General features: G+C 49.3%; 1 protein-coding gene across 42 annotated transcripts in view; it reads left to right on the top strand.

Moving 5' to 3' along the window:
• NRXN3 (neurexin 3) overlaps positions 1–19,530 on the top strand; it is a 2,596,979-nt gene that overhangs the window by 284,876 nt on the left and 2,292,573 nt on the right. For 36 of the 42 annotated variants that reach the window (XR_011283789.1, XR_011283791.1, XR_011283790.1 and 33 more), the window contains exon 3: positions 6,814–6,831. The exons of the other annotated variants lie outside the window; for them this stretch is intronic. Coding sequence is in view for 32 of the 36 variants with exons in the window: in XM_069637909.1 (XP_069494010.1) it covers positions 6,814–6,831 (18 nt within the window). In the remaining 4 variants the exon portion in view is untranslated. The remainder of the gene's footprint in view (positions 1–6,813; positions 6,832–19,530) is intronic. 42 annotated transcript variants of the gene reach the window in all.

Raw genomic sequence — 19,530 nt, 5'->3', positions numbered from 1 at the left:
AACAGTTGGTGGGCTGAAATCAGGGAGTGGCCTGAGGTCGGCATACCAGTCTGGGGTGTACTGGCGATAGTGAAATTTGCCCAACCCACCAATTCACCCTGCACAGGGGTGGAGCGGGGTCCGGCACTGTGCTATCAGTATAGGGGATTTCGGGAGATTTCTGATGTAGCAATTTTTCAAAAATAGAAAGTTATGACACAATAAAACACACACAAGGCTATAGCAGACCCCCACATGCCTGTCAGCTACAGAACCGTGCAACGCTGGGTGGAACGCTTTTACTCCATGCTAGCTGGGGCTGATGGGAAATGTAGTTCAAAACACCTGGAGAGCTGAAGGTTGCAGACCCCCGGTGTAGCTGACTCTGCCAGGTATATTTCAATGATCATTGTGTTCATGTGGGGGTGAGGAGCAGGGCTCAAGTGGTTGGAAAACCCTTTTTTTCAGAGACGGTATAGGAGGGACCTGGCTGTTTGAGGAATTAAGTGTGCTCCCTTCTATTCGCTTGCTGTGTTCAGCCAGCTTTTAAACCAGAGCCAGAGTTCGAACCAAGATCATCAGGTTGAACGGCGGACCATTACCCACAAGACCACATGAGGATCTGCTCATGAAAGCTATGCAATATCCCACTAGGATTTTACCAGCTTTTCTGGTCTGAACCATTATAGGAAATGCAATGAATCTTGCGAGTGGCAAATGCGTATTTGTCCTGTGCACTTTCTTCAAGTGGGAGAGACTAATTGAGCGACAATTTAACATTTCATTTTAACATCTGTTTGCTTCCTGTGAAGTCACTTGGAATTACATATGTTAATGAGTCTTGTGAGAAACCAGTAGGTGTCCCACCCGCTAGTCCCCGTGGATTTCTCCCTCGGGGGGGGCCAGGGTATGGCCTTTGCCTTTGGATCAAGACCCTGGGGGTGGACCAATGCGGCAGGATCACCTGGTTGAGGGGTCCTTGGGGAGTGGAACACCAGATGGTGAGACGCAGTATTCCTACCCCTGTAACACCTTTACCCCATCCTGCCAGGTAGGATTTGCGGGAACCTCACCCACCCCCTCACCCCCTTCGCTTCACAATCACATCAAGATCGACAACCCTGGGAGAAACCAGACTCACACCCCAGCAGTGTACCTGACATGTCCCACTACTATGGTCAGGCAAAGTTAAGCAATTACTGACAATCACTCACACCTGACTTCCATTGAACATCCGCACATGGATAAAAGGCTGAGCATGAGAGCACACTCTGTGCGAGGCAAAGCACATGAAGGAACAGCAGTTTCGAGAAGGCAGGTGAATGAGGAGAGAAAGACAGCAAACCAAGAAGCATTTGCAAGGATCCAAAATACCCTTGATCTTTCCGACAGGAAACTGATACTTTCAAAAACTGTGTAGATCTGAAAACGTAAGGCCAGGAAACCAAGCTAAAGGATCCTGCATTGTGTGTCAGAGATACCAGAGGTGATCCTATGTAGCTGACCAAGTTGGGGAGGAGCAGCACCTGCCGTGGTATCGTCCTTGGCTCCAAGACCAAAGTAGCGTCAGAGAAATCAACAAAGCCGGTGAGTTGGGAAAGCCGATGCAAGACCGGTCTGTGTTGAAATGAAGTTTGCAAGAGGAAACATTGTATATCGAGCGCAGGAACAAACATTGTTAAACTCATGTATTGAAAGACGCGAGTAAAGATAAATTGCTGATGAATGTTTGAACTCTGAGAAGGAAAGAGATGATACCAGTGACAGAGTGGTCCGGTGCCGCATGGGTGCTCAATTGAAGGTCTGTAAAGGTATCCAGCTAAGAGGTGGGAGAAACTAAAGTATGAACATTGTGTGATGTGAATCCAAGTGGTCCTGCAATGGTTAAGCAAAATCCATCACACATTTGAGTCTTCGATTTTTGATATCAAGAAGAAAACGTAGAAGTAAAATTGCATGGTCCGAGCCCGAATGAGGGAGACCAAATGTGAATATATTATGTTAAAAGGATCCGAGCCTGAATGAGGGAGATCCGGGGTCCAAGCCCAAACGAGGGAGACCAGTTATTAACATTGTGGTACAAAGGGGTCGAAGCCTGAAGAATAGAGGCCCATGATGAATATTGAAAACAAGAAAATGTACATGTGAAAGCCCTTATAAGAAAGGAACTTTGATGCTTTTTTTGCGACAGGCCCTCTGCAGTAAGAGACTGTTATTAGAACAGAAGCTTTAGCAAAAGGCCCTGATACCATTTGCTTTGAGCTGTATCCTCGTGGCAGAGAAGCCAGAGTGTGTGCGAAGCTCGAATGTGCTGCCTTGCCTCGTGCTGAAAATGTGGGGGAGGCAATATGGCTCAACTAGCCTGACATATTGTTTCTTGAACACTTCTTTTTACGTCACACACCCTTTTGTATTTAGAAGTAAGGATTGGCAATAGGTTTATTAGAATAGGTCCTTTTATTTTGACAGACTTGACTAGGACTGTGTTTTTATTTGATGGTCGTACCTTGCTCCCATCCTTAGATTTAGGTTAGCTAGGCGTTCAACCAGCCCATTGAAGTTCAATAAACACCTTGAACTGTGATCACTTGTGTCTGACTTCACTGTGCCCTGGTGGGTACGAAAAGCTCAGTCTTCTGGACACGCTGTTGTGCTGCCTAGTTTCTCTCTCAGCGCCCCCTTGCCCAGACTGTTCAGATTCTGGAAGATGGCACTATTTGCATGCCTGGCTTGCAGTGCGCCTGGCACAGTGTAGTTGTCTGTGGGACCTGCCCGCCGTGCCCGCTCAGTTTGTGGATGCCCTGGCAGCCTTTGATGACTGTAGTCTATGCAAACACAGGGTGGCTGCGTTCCAGCCTTGCCTTTTATAGCTCAGACAGGGGCGAAGAGGCATTGGCAGTGGCCCTGACGGGTATAAATAGTTCCAAAGGCACCAGTGTCAACACGGCACGGGCATGGCAGCATCGGTGGCGGATAAAGGGGAGAAAAGGAGCACCCGAGCAGGGCCCCTGGTGAGTGGCATGTCCAGACCATTTTGACTGCGGTTGCTCAAGTGGGGCACTGACTTATGCAGGGGAGGCATGAAGTATGAGCGCACACACACATAATGATCATAGTTTGGGATAATGGGGTGGCCAATCGGATTCAGGGGTAGCACGTGCAAGCCCCTGTACCTGATGCAGAAGAGTCTCACCCCAGGGCTAAGAGAGAGCATTAGAAAACTAGCACCAAAGGCCAGGGCACAGATGGGGGCATAACCAGCATCTGAGAACATTGCCGAGAGTGGATGGCTATTCGGCCCGTACCATATCCTGCACCTGAACACATGGCATAGAGCCTGGGGCCTGTAGTCTGGACCAGAAACCCAGTGGGAGGAAATGATCACTGCTCTGCAGTAGTGTACGGGTTCGGTATTGGATTAAGCGCCTACTCGACCCTACACTACTATTAAACCAGCGGTGAATCCAATCATCGAGGTGAAACAGGCGCAGCCCGACAGGCGTACTTCCTTTGCAGATTTAGGGTAACGCAGGCCAAAGGCAGGCTTTACTCTTCAGGAGGGGTGTGAGCAGGCACATAAGCCATCCAAAGAACAAGAGTACTGTGGTACCAACATAAAAGCATGCCCAACAAAGGTTCTACGAATAGGATTTTTAATTAAACTAATAAAAATGCACACAACTGCTAAAGGCACTGCTGGCTCGCCCTTGCATGAGAAACCTAAAAGAAAGCAGACCTTAAAATGAAGGTGCACTCTGGGTCTGTAGGTATGGGTTCTTAGGCAAAATGTCAGCCGTTAGATATGTTTTTCATAGAGGTAGAGAAAGGGGCTTTAGCCACTAGAGTTATTGAAGGTGGACTAGAGAGGACAGGGTCCCTTCAAATAACTTTTGCTTCTTGGTCTTGCTGCTCAACAGCATTGAGCCAGGATTTTCAGCATAATAGTGCCCGTTTGTCTTAAATTTGAACGCTGGGTCTTGTAGTTCTAGTTTATAATGGGGAAATACAGGAATACAAGTCCAAGAATGCCAAAGTTAAAACCAGGACTGGACTACGTTTTGGCAAATTGAATGGATAATGTCATGTATGTGCTAGAGTGGTCCAAACCAATGGCTCCCCTTCTTAGGTGGTTGGAAGGATATGATGGTCACCATAACGACTAGAGCCTTTGGTGAACTGGCTGTCGGGATCCCCGGCACATGTTCCATGGACTAGTCCCCGAGCTGTCTGCTTGGCATTGGGATCCAAAGGACTGTAGATTGTAGTGTACAGGTTAGGAGTCAGGAGGCAGGGGTGCTGTGTCTGAGACGCATGCGCGCGCCCGACACCAGGTGTATTTGATTCCATGGGCTGGAGCCCAGCGGCTTTCATTGCGTGTGTGCTTGAGCCGAGTCCTCTTACCTGATAGGGCCCTTTGAAGGGGAACAACCTATCGGTGAGCTTGCCTTCACGCTCCCACTGTGGCTCGTGTCTTTTGAAACCAGCAGCAAATGAGGAGCAAAGGAAGGGGGCGGGGGGTTTCCCCATGCACTGGAGCTGAGAAGCTGACTCGACATGGCTGTGTAGAGTGGGGGCATGTTGCCACTGCAAAGAAAGGTTTAGCTGTCAATGCGAGACTGGAGACTGGAGGGGGGAGGGGATACGTGCTCGCCTTGACAAGGAGATGACAAGGAGCAACAAATGTTCGATACCCCGGTCCGCGCTTGTAAACCTAGGAGTATTAAGCGCGTTATAAATAACCTATCATACCATATATCAATACAGACACAGCGCATAAGAAAACATGGCAGTGGCTCGCACCTCAAAGTGTTCCATACGGGCTTTTTCATAAACAGACAGCCTGGCTTGGACCCTTTTGCTCACAAAGGACTGCCCAACAAGTTCCAAAGCTGAACTCCACTCCCAGTCTTCATAGAATTCAAAATAACAAACAAGAAGCAAAAAAAGGCATCTTTTAGAGAATATGCATGCAAATTTAAGGGCATCAACATAACCCATTATGCATAAAATCCTCTCGTGCTTGTTTTACTTAAACAGCCAGAATGATAACGGAAATAAGGCGCGTTCTTCAAAAATAGTCTCTAGCGCCTCGAAGTGTCCACTTGAGGGCTTCAGGGCACTAGGCTCGTCGCAGAAGGTGGTATGCGCTGGGAAAAAGTTGGTGAGCTGTCGCACTGCTGGTGCCGCTTACTGCCTGGCCTTCACTGGAGAGAATAGGTCTGCAAGCGGGGGCTCCCCAGATGCGTGGACTACAACTCCCATCAGCCCTTGCGGATAAAGCCCATGGTGCGAGAGATTAAGGGAGCTGAAGGCAAACCTATTCACAGAGCCACAGGGGGAATGCCCCTGATTTATAGGGGTGGTGGGAGGTCATCCCTCCCACCCCACCACATACGGTACCGTCAGGATTTATACCGCGCACCGCTACCATCCAGGGGCAGTCTCCAGGCGCTCTTGTTACTAGTACCTGCCCAACTTCAGGCAGGACTGTCAAGGTTCCAGATGGGGATTCCCAGCAAAGGATAAGACCAGACACAAAGTAACATGACGCGCGGCCCCACTAGCACTGCATGGTCAGCCCAACGTTGGCTCTTGCAACAACACCCCAAAAGTGGAACTGATTGCCCAATTTCCCCGAGGGGGCCCGAGAAGCAGAGCCAGACTATCTGTATCTTCTATTATGTTGATTTATACCACACACCACTAACACCTGGGGTACTCTCCAGGGGCACATGTGAGAAGGAGAATGGTTTCAGAGAGTGTGTGAGTGTGTGAGAGTGTGTGAGAGTGTGGGATGTATATCTGATGCGGTTGGGGGGGGGGGTCTAGAAAGGTGTTGAAAGCACCAGTGCATGAGGGCGGGGGTTCAGCAGGCAGCCACCGACAAGCTGGTTCTTGACCTCACGCAGTGCACTCGATAACTGTGCCTAGCACATGATTGTGTTTAAAACAACTTCACAACCCCAAAAAGGAATGCACGTGTGACCTCGTTTCGTGTTTACTGTCCTGTAGGTCCAGGTAGAGCAGTCTGGCACTGTAGTTTATCTAGTCACGGCTCATTGAGGCTTAAAAGCTGGAAGGGTATTTTGGGTGCCTTGATCTGGAAAATGACAGGTGGAGTGAGGGCCTAAAACCGGATGCTGGTATGGGGTTGTGGGGGACCTGACCCGGAAGTTGATAGTAGTCTTTAGGGCACATTTTTGGGACCTCCTTGAAATTGACAGTCCAGGGGAGTTGTCGCACTCAGCCACTGTCCCCAGAAGAATGCGCTGGCTGCACACACGTCTGCAATGAAGGACTCGGCTGGGAGCATGGTGAGGGGCGCCCCAAGAAGGGCTAACGTTGTCATTACCCTTTGGTGCTGTGTTCAGAGCAAACCTACAACCGGACGTAAATTCAGGCGACCCTCTGTAAGGGGAGCAGGCCCCCCTTTCTTCCCTTCTGGCCTGCTTGAATTTATGTGCACGAGATGGTTCCTGTTGTAGTGGTGAGATTTTTGTTGTTGAGGAAATAGACCTTTTTTTGTTGTGTTTTTCAATGCACTATTTTAACAGGATTTCTTGCAGGCTGGACCTATCTGATTCCTGGCGGTCCGGACAGATGGAGGTCACGAGTTTGATACATGCAGAGTTGGGGGCCAATGCCTCTTGACTTGCATGGCATGCATGGGGGAGGGGTGATTTAGACGGGCACTAGGTAACTTGTTTTAACATTTGCATGGGAGCAGATTCCCATGCAAAGCGGATGTGCTAAGTGTGCTTCTAATTCTGAGTCTTTCTTCTCTGTTTTCTCCTCCTTTTTGTCTCCCCTCCCCCTCTTTAAATGCCTCCTCAGATGTCAACCACATTCCAGGTGAGTTCAGGGAATTGGTGGAGTCCACGTTTGAATACACTCCCCAGCCCCCGCCCACTGCATATGGATGTGATTTTGGGCAGATAGAGTTGCCCTAACCCCCTCCACCCCAATTCCACAACCGATGAAACACAAAACCGCCCCTTATTGCAAAGTACTGTTTTCATAAAGTTGTGCACGTTCAGGGACACAAGACAGTTTTGACACATTACCCACAATACACCCTGAGATTGAGGTAGACATTTAAAATGAACAAAAAGTGATGATCTGTGTCGATTCCAACGTGCTGAAGCGTTCATACATCCTAGCTTTTAAAGGTGAACCTCTGAGTTATTTTATTGTTCTTTTTAACGTGCTTAATATGAGTGAGTGGTTTCTCAGCGCGGGATCAGGATTCGAACCTGTGTTGTGCCACGTTGTCTTGCTTTCAACACAAAACGCGTTGCCCCTAAGCTATGCTTCCTGCCCAATGGGATCCCTCTATGCTGTCCTCTAGGGCGGGATGCTGAAAGCCTGGCTGGTCTATAAGAACCGCAGGACTGGAGCTTGTAGGATCGAGTGGAATGACAGCCAGGGCCTGGAGAAAGAAGGCGCCTGTCAGATGTCTAGGGGCACATATAGGTCCACAGAGAGGCCATGACCTTTGGGTGATTTGGGACAGGCGACCTCTCTAGCCCTGTCTCACCTCAGACAAGGTTCAAAGTGGCCCTGTTGATCTGAAAGATTTACACCCGATTACTGCATTTTAGAGACTGGCCTTTCTCAGTAGCCACGATTTAACCCTTTGGGTGCCTTAATGACATATATATATATATATATATATAGCTAAAATAGGTGGTATAAGTCCAAATATTCAAATGTGTCACCTTTGTCGTGCCTTGTTTTAAACCTAACACTCCACGCCTATTGGGTAGAATGTTCTAATAGCAATAACGCCCATCTGCTTGGGCCATTACCAGGTGGTAACATACTTTGGCCTTCATTAAAGGCCCTTGCTTCACTCCAGGCTGTTAACTAGGGGCAAGGGTTTTAAACTAGCTGGTAATGACCATTGGATGTATCATTGTGGCTCAAATGTGTCCTAATGAGGTGTGAGGGGGAGCAGAAGAAAGTTGTGTTCTTCTTCTCCAAATCCCGGGGACACCAGGGCAGCCCTTTTTTTCACTTTGGCCTCCGGGGACCCAAGAGCAGGGAATTTAAGATGTGAAATGGAATAACATGCACAATTCAACTACAAAATCAATTTGTTGCACATTGTGAAACTTTGCATTGTTGAACGCTCTTTGCGTAACCGCCTTCCTCGCCCCTGTCCTATCCCTGCTCTGCTGTGACTATTGGGACTCACTGTTCCTGCCGTGGCCACACCGAGGATCGGGGATTGGCACAGGCGGTGAGCCAGAGCTCTGGGGATATTGGCGGGAAAGTACAGGCTGATCTTGACAAACACTCCATGATGCTCCTTGTTCATGTGGGAGAGGAGGCTGCTGGGTACTTTGGTACATTGCCATAAGTCATGCCTGTTTCGATGTCTGTGCTGCAGTTCATGGGCGGGGTTCTTTCTTCTAGATAAGTACTTCTGGCCTCCAAGATCATGGAACTGATGAAGGCCAGCAGGGCATGGGTTCAAAACGTTGCTCCTTCATCTTAAGTCATGTAGTCAGGTGGGCCTCATCGCTGCTGATCTCATCTCTCTCTCTCTCTCTCTAGTGGCCGGTGTGTACTGCTGGCTTCAGAACTCCTTTCTATAAAGGAGGCTAGCTGGGACTTCAGGTCCCACAATGCTTTACAATGAGATATTGTGATCCCCAACCCATTGCTTTCTAGGGCTTCCCCTGCTTCCGCGGAAAGGAGCATTAGGGCTTAGACCCTTTCAGCTGTCCTGAGAATTTGTGAATCGGCGGGAACTAGAAAGGGCGATTTTTTTATTTAAAAAAAATGTTTTAAGTAAGGACAATCCAAAATGGGCATGGCCCACACTTGGCGTACATCTTGCGTGATGTTAGAGTGCAAGGCGTGATTATCCCAACAGCTCAGAGTGGCTGTTTAACCACCAGCACGTTTCTTTAAACAGTGATTGAATATTTATTTATTTTTATTAATTCCATGTTTGTTTCCTTGGATGAAGCCACTGAACCAGTTTATCTCCGCGCAGACTAAAAATAAATGAAACGGCCAGCCATCCTTTCTTACTATAAATCGAAGTGGCTTGGACTGAGGCCTTGTTTTTTGGCTCTCCTGGACTCCGCTGCTTGAGTCTTCCCTGGGAGAGAGACTGCGCATACGCATTGACTGTGCTAGTAGGTGAATGATGTAGCGGCTGGAGGTTCCTTGAGTCAGTAACTGCCCTTTCCTGGTTATTAGGGAGACTCTTAGAGGTACGGGGCCAGTTGTAATTGTAATTTTGATTGGGTATTTAGCACGTTATAAATAACCAGAGGTTTTTAAGCGCGGAGCCGGGGATCGAGTCTGTGTTGCTCCGCGGTGTCTTGTTCGTCTCCTCTTAACGGCCCAGGTTGGTTTTGTGATGCATCAGATGGGCTAGCGCAGGGGTCTGCAGCCTTTGGCTCTCCAGATGTTTTGGACTAAAACTCCCATCCGCCCAAGGCAGCATAATCAATGGTGAGGGGTCATGGGAGAAGTAGGCTGCAGGTTGCAGACCTCTGGCTAGTGGGAGTGCAACTGCCTGAAAAAGGCAGGTGCAAGACTCTGAATAATCACATTATGGAGAGGGGTTCTTGCCGACGGCAAGTCCAAGAACGTATCCAGCGGGTTGAATTCAAGGGGGCTGCACCCCACCTTTCAAGCAGGGGTCTCACAGAAGATTAAGGTTCTGAAATAAGTGGTGTGGGTGGGATAAAACCTGTCACTAACCTCCCTTGACTGCTGGTTGCTGGGCCAGCGTAGACCAATTCTCTGCCACAAACCCCTGGCAGTCCGGCTATGGCTGTCCTGCTGGTGTGTGGAGAAGGTACCAGGCTCTGTGACAGTGAGCTGGAAGGAGAATGGCTCGATGCTAGAGAGAGCAAACCAGAGACCAGTAGGTCATATTCGTCATCCGTGGTCACTGGGTATCCTGGATTCGCACTCCTGGAGGCTGTTACCAGGACAATGCGCCCGCCTCAGAATCTCTTCCCGCTGATGTTAACCTTTGGCCCATGACCTCCCACCAAGAGTGCTTGGAAACCATCAGATCTAATCGGCGTTTAAATAGTACGAAAATAAGTGCCAGGGCCTAAATATTTTTGGGAAGTTCCCCACCATTGCTGGCGCCACCCACAGCTGCTCCCCCACAGTGCTGACACATTTGAGGTTAAACTACAGCTCACACCTGCTGATTGGGGGTGAAGGATGCTCTGGGTAACATTACTTCATAATCAATCTGAGTCTTAGACAATAAGTGCTGGCGCTCAGAAATAAGTGACGGGACCGAGCCCTGGCAAGCACCCCCAAACTTTAAGCCCTGGATCTATTTCAATCAGATTACACTGCAACGTTTGCTCTATTGCAAATTAAATGTAAGGTTCTTGGGTGGGGAATGAGGGGGAACCCATGCCCCTCCCACCCTCCCCAGTGTTTCCTGATCAGACGTCTGAGGGAGTAAATCTCCCTGCACGGCCCCCAGCCCCCGCAAGAGCCGTGATTCAGCGAGGGACACTATCGGGGAAAGGCAATGCAGATGCCGAGCTTGCAATGCCTGTTCTTATCAGCAGGCCACAGGCCCCGTGCGTCTGATGGAGAGCGGCCTTTTTACGAGTGGCTGCAACCGTTAACCCCTGAGCAGCTGGAGGCCCTCGTAAACGCCCCCATCGATCGCCCCGCCGCTGCTCTGACGTGGACTTGCGCCTGCTGTTAACACTGATTGCGGGCAGAAAGTTGCATGTGCGGTTTTCGTGCCACCGCCCGCGCGCCCATTATAGGATTCCCATCAGATGTCACGGGTGAATGGGTTTAAATCCTTGTGGCAAGCCCCCACAATTGAATTCTCTCTTGTCGTTGGGTACAATGGCTTGCACGCTCAAACTACAGACCCAGAGGTTCACGTCCTACAGTTGGTCTCCATCCACCCCTCCACCCCCTCCTCTCCCACGCCCCTATGGCCTAGAGTCTGTCGACTGCAGGCGAGCCAGTCTGTGAGGTTTGACAAGCAAGAGTTGGCCGCCAATTGGATCTCTTTGATTAGCTGTATCTATGCATGCAAAGCGCATTGAGGCCATAGAAATGGGGAAAGAGCGCTATATAAATACCCAAATACAATACTACAGCGTCTAATTTTTAAAATTGGGCCACCAATTCGAAGAATTGCCTGTCAGCGAAGGCCCTGATTTGCCTGTGAAGACTGGTCGTGAATAATGCTTTAATACAGGTCTGGCATAATCAAAGCCAGAGGGTGGCAAGAAAAACACTTAGGGTAGCTTCTAGTGCCGCATCAAAGCCAGAGGACATGGCTAGGCGATCTTCACGGCCCGTGTTAGGTTTACATACTTATTCATTTTTGCATTTGTTGCAGCGTGCAGAAGCCTTGCGTTCCTAGGCGCTAAATAGGATGACCGTAGAAGCAGTACGTCAAGCGGTGTCACACGGGAGGCGTGTCCATTTCCAGGCGGGTATGAAGGCAGGGTCGGCTTAGCTAAAGGTCCATGTTTTCAAGATTTTTTCTGAAGGTCCAGTAGGATGGTTCTTTTCTGAGTGCGATGGAGAGGTTGTTAGTTATGCCTGTGTAGCTTGTAACAAGCTCATGAAGGCAAGTGGTCAATTGCGAGCCGGCACGGCAAGGCAGTGATCTGCAGAAGAAGGCCCGAGGGGTGATCGTGGGATTGCAACCTGAACCGTCACCAGATGGTCATTGAGAAAGAAAGCCAAAACAGCTGACTTTAGGGTGTTGAGGTGAAAGGTCGGTTTCCACTCCACTTAGGTGGGCCGGGCCGAGTGGGGAGTTTTGGAACCTGCGAAGCAAAACTGTTAGTTATGTGCAGAAGCGTTCAGAGGGTAGGGCCTGAGCGGGCATTTACAGGTGTTAATGTCACTCTGGTGGGCCCATCTACATCAGCTTCAGGCCCCACTTGTTGGACAATCCTGGCAACGCTATGGCTTATGAGTTTTGACTAGTTAGTTATTCGTTGCTGTTGATTTTGAGTATTTACTGCTCTTTTCGACTATTGCCTAAGACTGGGCAGAGACCTCTATGCGTGATGGAACATATTTACACACTATTACATACATCAAATAACATGTTTCCCAGCAGCAGTCGAGGCCTCCGGGAAGCTGGGAGTTGTGCGACGGGGGTTAGTTACGGTTCCTCGGAAGATGTAAAGTTTATCTTGGCTTTTTCCCAAATAATGTTCCTCTGTGGACTGCTTCATTTTGATTCCTCAATTTAGAAAACATTTCATAGCCATATAGTATTTGCAGCGGCCCACATTGCCTTCGTTCTCCTCTAGGGTACCGGTGGCGCTATTTCCTTCCTGTGACATCACAGCTGCATTATGACCTCAGAGTTCAGAAATCTGTCATTTCTGGAACTCCTTATAGTGATGTCACATGAACAATGTACGTGTGTGGAGGGAATAGGACATCCAAGCAGCAAAGTGAAAATGAAAGAAAGATGCTGAGAAAGAATTAAACTGGAGCGCGGTGCAGGGAGGCTCTCTAGAGTCTGGGCCATGCCTGGTCAGGGCGTTTGCTGCCCAGTCTGCAGTAACTGAATCTGTGGGTGCATGGTTTCATTTGCTTGTGTATTTTATTTTTGCATGTATTAAGTGCCGGGGCATCAGGGCGCTGGTTGCAGAAGACATAACAGCGACAGTTTCTTTCAGGAAGAATAATGGCGTTCACGCAAGCAGGAGATTTGCAGAAAAAAAGTAAGGTCTTAAGTTGTTTTCGGAATAGCCAGTATGATTGTTCGGCTCTTATTGCTGGGGGTTGAATGTTCCATTTCTTGGAAGCAATGAGGGAGAAGGTTAAACCGCTGGCTCTTTGTCGCTTGAAGTCAGGGATACAGGGTTGGGGAGTTTATTTGGAGCCGGTTGGTCTAGAGGAATGTGATTTTGCAAATTTTTTGAGAGCGTTACCTTGGGGCTGAGTTAGTAAGGCATTTGTGCGTGATAGCAAGGGATTTAAAAATGACGCGTTCGCGGATTGACAGCCAGTGTACTCTTTATTGCTGCTGAAATGTAGTCCCTTTTTTATAAATAGCTCTGAGGGCGTTGCTTTGTATGATTTGGAGTTGTTTATGTTACGTGCGCACGTTTCAAAGAATAGGGCATTGCAATAGTCGAGCCTGCATCGCAGCCCTACAGATATGGGGTAAGGCTACTTTTGCTCCCTAAAAATTGACAAATACTCCCAACAAAAAAGGAGATGTTGAGCTGCAGAAATTACATCCTAGGTTGATCCAAGCAGCTGCTTTTATTTCCTAATGCATGTGTGAGGGGCCACTGTTGCAGGGAGCTGTCCAGGTGCTGAAATGACTCGGGCTACAGTAGTCCTCGGTTGGATCCAAGCAGCTGCGTGCATTTCTTCACCACTGATGCAGGGAGCTGTCCAGGTGCTGAAATGACTCGGGCTACAGTAGTCCTCGGTTGGATCCAAGCAGCTGCGTGCATTTCTTCACCACTGATGCAGGGAGCTGTCCAGGTGCTGAAAAGCCCTCCGCCAAACAGGGGCCAAATTACAGAAACTTTGCACAGGTTGCAAAAGCAAAACTGCACGGTATTAACACTGGAGCAAAATGTGCCTTCTTTCTAAAAACACACGGACCTACTAGAAAACCATTGCACCATGACAAGTTCAGTTTGGCATGCTATAAGCACCAGGGCGAACCTTACCCTACTGCAAAAAAGATATACGTCCTCTGCATTTTTGCACTGGTACAAAGTTTTTGTAATGTGGCCCCAGTTCCGTAAACATCATATTAACACACGTGTGCCTGTCCGTTTTATGTAGGGAGCTGTCCAAGTGCTGAAATGGTGATCAGGAAAGGTTTCTCAATATGGGACTGTCTCTACCAGTCTTTCCAGAGGCACTCCCATTGAGTGTGATTGCCTTTATGGTTTCTGGAGGCAGCCGGGTCTCTACACTGCCACAGCTGAAATTGCGTCCTACAACGACCTTCTTTTTCGGAGACAAATGTGTAACGGATGTGGGCTGGCGCGCATGCGTACCAACGGCTGCATTCACCCACATGACAGACCGGCCATCGGTTCTATTCCATTGAACTGGCACGTTGGTTTCGCCACTCGAAACACGTGTGTACAGGCGAGTTATAAAGGACTTATCATATCACTATTTTGGGCAGGTAGGAAGCTTTTTTCCACTGATGCCAGCCGCCGTTGTGGAGTAATACCAATTTAGTGCAGTGCAAGAGACGGGTTGGTTTGACATCACCCCAACCCTACCATCCTTGGGGGCTGCCAGGACTGTAGAACAAGATCCAATCTTCCATATATGTCAATCCATTTGGGAGGGAAAGGACACGCTCAACGCGGTCATCTGTAACTTTCTGAGGGGGAGCAGCAGTCCGCGAGAGGCCATTGACCGAATGGGCACGGAGGCCATCACCCTCCCTCCGCTCCTACTTCATATATGTGGGGGCAAGCAAGGTGTTGCAGGGGGTGCCGCACCCTGCTCTATGCTCTTTGCCTCGTGCATTATCGTGGCGCTAGAACGCCGAATGAGGGGTTCTATCCCACTGTAGAGCAACGGCATGGCTTGCGGAATCTGCCGTCCCAAAGGACGCGGGGTCGTGACCCTTCCAGACTGGCTCCGCCTTTCAGCCGCAATAGAATGCAATCTGGCACACAGTATTAATGTAAGGTGTTCGGGAATACGTGTTAGCGCCATTTGTCCCTATTGCCCACAGTACACGGAAAGCGATGTAAATGTCTATAAACCCATTTGAACGGATAGGGACACTTTGCCCGAGGGGCTCCAGGACCATAGAGGGTGAGAGAGGAAGACCGAGTTAAACCGAGACCCAAAGCGAGAGAGGACGAGGAAGAACGAGGGGGTTAGAGGGGGCTTGGGGGAGGGGCGGGGGGGGGGTCTTGAGGGGAGGGGCGGCTAGTGAATGGAACCATGCGAGGGTGACATTCAGTCGAGGAGTCATTTCACGGCAGTTTTGAGGGTTCAGCTGGGATGGAGGCGCAGGCTGTTCACAGGTCATTGGTTCCAGACTGCAGAGGGGAGGGTCTCCCGGCGGGCCGCTACTGATTGTATTTAGCATTTAAATGAACCTCTCTGGCCTTGAGGAGGGTCTGTCCATTATGGGGGGGTCCCTGGAGGGTGATGGGGCGGGGGACGGGTGGGTGAGGTACAAATCGCTGACAGCGGACTCCAGCCCTCTATCCCAACAGCAAGGCCCAGCTCCCATTTTACAACCCAATGGAGGTGGGGGGGCTTTTTAACTCAGGTTAGGGGGTCCTTACGAGCGCTGTGAACCCCGCCATACCGCTCCACTCCCCCTCCAGTTGGCGGGTGCCTCTGACCCCGGATTAAGTTCACACTCACAGAAAGCGCCAAAACCCTCCATGGACGTCAGTGGGCACTCAACTTCCGCAAAAGCCAAACCGTGGGATTTCACTCACTTTGGAGTCTCAATAGGTCGAAGGCGTGAAGCATTGTAGTGGTGATGTTGTCCATGATGAAAGCTTTCAACCCTAACTTACCTTATTGCCCAGCTGCAACTTCCGCAGCTATTCATTTACTCCATATTTCTCCGATCCGCGATTGGACGTGCATTGATGGCTCTCAGTGACTGGGCGAGCGCACAATAGCCTGCAGTGATGGCTCTCAGTGACTGGGCGAGCGCACTACAGCCTGCGGTGATGGCTCCCAGTGATTGGACGAGCGCACGATAGCCTGCGGTGATGGCTCTCAGTGACTGGGCAAGCGCAGGATAGCCTGCAGTGATGGCTCTCAGTGATTGGCCTCTCAGTGACTGGGCGAGTGCACTATAGCCTGCGGTGATGGCTCTCAGTGATTGGACGAGCGCACGATAGCCTGCGGTGATGGCTCTCAGTGACTGGGCAAGCGCAGGATAGCCTGCAGTGATGGCTCTCAGTGATTGGCCTCTCAGTGACTGGGCGAGTGCACTATAGCCTGCGGTGATGGCTCTCAGTGATTGGACGAGCGCACGATAGCCTGCGGTGATGGCTCTCAGTGAGTGGGCAAGCGCACGATAGCCTGCGGTGATGGCTCCCAGTGATTGGACGAGCGCACGATAGCCTGCGGTGATGGCTCTCAGTGATTGGACGAGCGCACGATAGCCTGCGGTGATGGCTTTCAGTGATTGGACGGGCGCACGATAGCCTGCGGTGATGATTGAACGAGCACTGGATAGTCAGAACACCTTGCTTGTGGTTCACACTTTGATTTATATGTTGATTTTTGTAACCATTGTCCTGGCACATATCGGGCTAGGTGCATGTGAGAAAAACCAACACGTGTTTCGACCGAAGTCTTTGTCAAGGCAGAGGCAGAAAGGTTGCGGATCCTTTCTTAAGGATGTAGTGGGCCTGGGGAAATCAACAAATAAACAATCAAAGTGTGAACCACAAACAGTGTTCTGACGTTCTTCAACAAATAGTTCCCCCCTGGTTCCCCCCCCCCCCCCCCCATGCTTATGACCATAATCCAGTGCCACTACTAACTAGGTTTGGCCACCTACCAGTAGACAATTTACCGTTGGGAACTTCAGACTTATTTCCCAAGCAAACCATGCGTCAGGCTGCAGGAATCGACCAATCACGAACCTAAACGAAGTGACAAGGCAGGGTCTGCTGCTCCTCTAAACTCTTGATCATCCTACCGTTTACTCCACTGCAAGCATCGGGTGTTTCAGTCCAATACACAGCTCTATGCATGAAGATGGGGGGGGGGACCACTGTCGTGGAAGCCCCCTACCCCCCCATATCACCTCGCCTGGACAGCGTCGTTAAGGGTCAGGGAGAGTGGATGATGGATGATGGATGAAAGCAGGTGCAAGAGGAGTCCATTAAGGGCTTCCCCCTGTAAAAAAATGTTTTAAAAAAATAAAAATCCGAGCAAACACCTCGGACAGCAGTGCTATCCCTCAACGCCCGCCGCAAGGGTCCTGAACTGAGGTGTGAGTGCTACGGCAGCCAAGGAAGGACCCGGGCTGCACAGCGCAGCCTTCTCAAAAGTGCTGCCCACAGACTTTGTTCCACATGCAAACATGCGCAAAAAGTCTCGGGTATTGCTATTTATTACCCCATCGGCCTGGGCTGGTGAAACCGTGAAGCCGGCCTGGACCGGCAGAGTGGACCACTTTACTAACCAGTGCAGGCCTGTTTCACAAGTTACTACACCAGTTTTATCCAATGTTACTAAGCAAATATGTTTTCAAATGCAATATTTGCACAATATTTTACCCAAAACACCCCCTTGGATCGTACCCCTGACTGTAGGTTTATTGGGTGAATGTGGGGCATTTTTTCGATTGGTGCCTGGATGGATTTGAAGCCCCACCCCGGCCGGTCCTACTCTGAAGGATCTTCTCAGACAATTGTTTTCCATTACCAGGCCCCTGGGATGGTTCTGTGATATGCATTACTGGGGACATGTGAGGCATGTCTGTAGAGGAGCGAGCTGACACTGGTCTACTGCGCTGAGAACCGGTCAGAAAAACATTGCAGGGACCTGCGGCCTTAGTGCATACCTCCTTATTCCCTGCCCGAAGCTCCCCCGACACCAGGCCTCTGTGTCCTTAGCAAGGCGAGTGAACAGAAGGGCTCAAGTCGCGGGTGGACGCGTTCCGTACACTTTTTCGAGAGGGCAGACGCAGTTCCCCCTTGTGTGTTTAACATATTAAAAAATTAAAAAAATAATAACCACAGGCTGCAGTGCGGTTTCGAACCCTGGATAAGAATCGAACCCCGGGTGAGAATCGAACCCTGGCCTCCCTGAAACAAGACACTTAACCGCAAGACTATGGTAATGGTTGGAAATGAAGCTGCAAAAAGTCTCATATTGACATCTTTCTATACGGACATGTTTTGTGACAGGCTCTCATATTTAAAAGGTGCATGCCTTTTATACTTCGGAAGCAAGGTAATATGAACATCTGTTCTGGTGGCAAATGCTTTTTGTCGTGTGCTTTTGCCAATCATGAAAGACGAGCCTGAATGAAACTTGCACGTTTCACATTAACGTCCTGTGATGTCACTTTTTAATGCTCGCCAGGGTGCCCCCAGTTTTCTTTGGGACTTGGCGCCCAGCTCTTGTCAAGTTCTCACTATGCTGAGAAGGGTGCAGCATAAGACCAGTGGACTGTTTTTCCAGCAAGAGCAGTAACCACTGAGAAATAAGATGAGCAGCGCTGCACCCGAGATGCAATACATTTCACCTTCCATTTTGAAAAGTAAAACGCGAATACTAGTGTTATGGGAATAAAAACTTAGTGGGCGCACTTTCACGGTCTGGCTTTCTGTTTAGCTCAATCAGGCACCTATTGGAAATGATTATGAAAGACTGATGAGCCCTAACGAGAACAAAAATCAGATTTATCATTGAGTGGTTCTGAAGTTGGTAGGAGATGGCTACAGTAGTTTGCTGCTGCTATTTTCACACAACGTTTACCGAGCAATGGCAATAGCAAACATCAACCTAGTCCACATCAGTCTTGCTGATCCACCAGCAGATCAATTAGCTGGTTAATTCTGTGGGCACCGGACGAGTGTGTTGCTGGGTCTTGGACCGCGGCTCGTTGCTGCTGGCATAGTAGACCATTGTGCATTTACCGGCATTCCGACTGTTGCCTGGAAATGCTGTGCTGACGTCTCTTTCCACAGTTTCTACTGCAGAAGGCTGGCCTAGTTAAATACCAGCTCTTCTGTTTCCGTTTTCCCCGCTAAAAGCTTTAACACACCATCATCTCCTGCCTTCTGTCACCTGCTTCCCAGAAAGATGGTTTCTGACTTTTATATTAAGGAAGAAAATAACAGCCTTGAACTAGGAGCAATTGAGTGTCTTGCGTCAGAGAAAGAAAATATCAAAAATGTTATTCTCTACACAGCTCATCTGAAAGCACAGTAGTTTCTGCTATAACCGCGTGCATAGGGTTCCCATTATCCTTATGCCCGGGGCATTCCATTTCAGGTAAGAGACGCCGCCAAGCATAGAATCCAAGCTCCCTTTAGGTCTAGGGAAATATGATATGATATGGCATTTATAACGCAACTATACACACACATGAAGCCCAAAGGTCGCTGGTCTCATACACACGTGTCCACTTTGATCGTTGTTGAACCATGCATTGAGACACATTTTTAGAATCTCTCATCCAATTCGACTTCCGTCTCCAGCATCTTCCTACCTGGGGAGGAAATATGGCCAAACTCGATTCTGAAATTGAGTCTGGAATTCAGAAGCGCTCAGAATCCAAGGGCATGGTCTGGGTTTCTAATCATCTATGGACCAATGGTTGATAGATCCATGATCATCATTTAGATTTAGAACATGCTAGTTGGTAACTTGGTACACAGATGATAGTGTACGCCAGGAGGAGCGTCCATTGAATGCGTTCCCATCATGCCTAGGCAGACCAAAACCTCCCAACACGGTTGAAACAATTGATGGCCCTCTTTCAAATCAAGAACTTCAAGTTCCTCCTGCCATCCTGTGCCATGTGTGTAGCCATGAGAATTTAGCTTGGCACCAGTGTCTCTGGCGATGCAGTATTTG

Source organism: Ambystoma mexicanum, chromosome 14, assembly GCF_040938575.1.
Source record: "Ambystoma mexicanum isolate Mex_15411 chromosome 14, UKY_AmexF1_1, whole genome shotgun sequence".
NCBI classification, from domain to species: Eukaryota; Metazoa; Chordata; class Amphibia; order Caudata; family Ambystomatidae; genus Ambystoma; species Ambystoma mexicanum.
The sequence above is the reverse complement of the archived record's forward strand: the minus strand, read 5'-3'. Positions and strand labels throughout refer to the sequence as shown.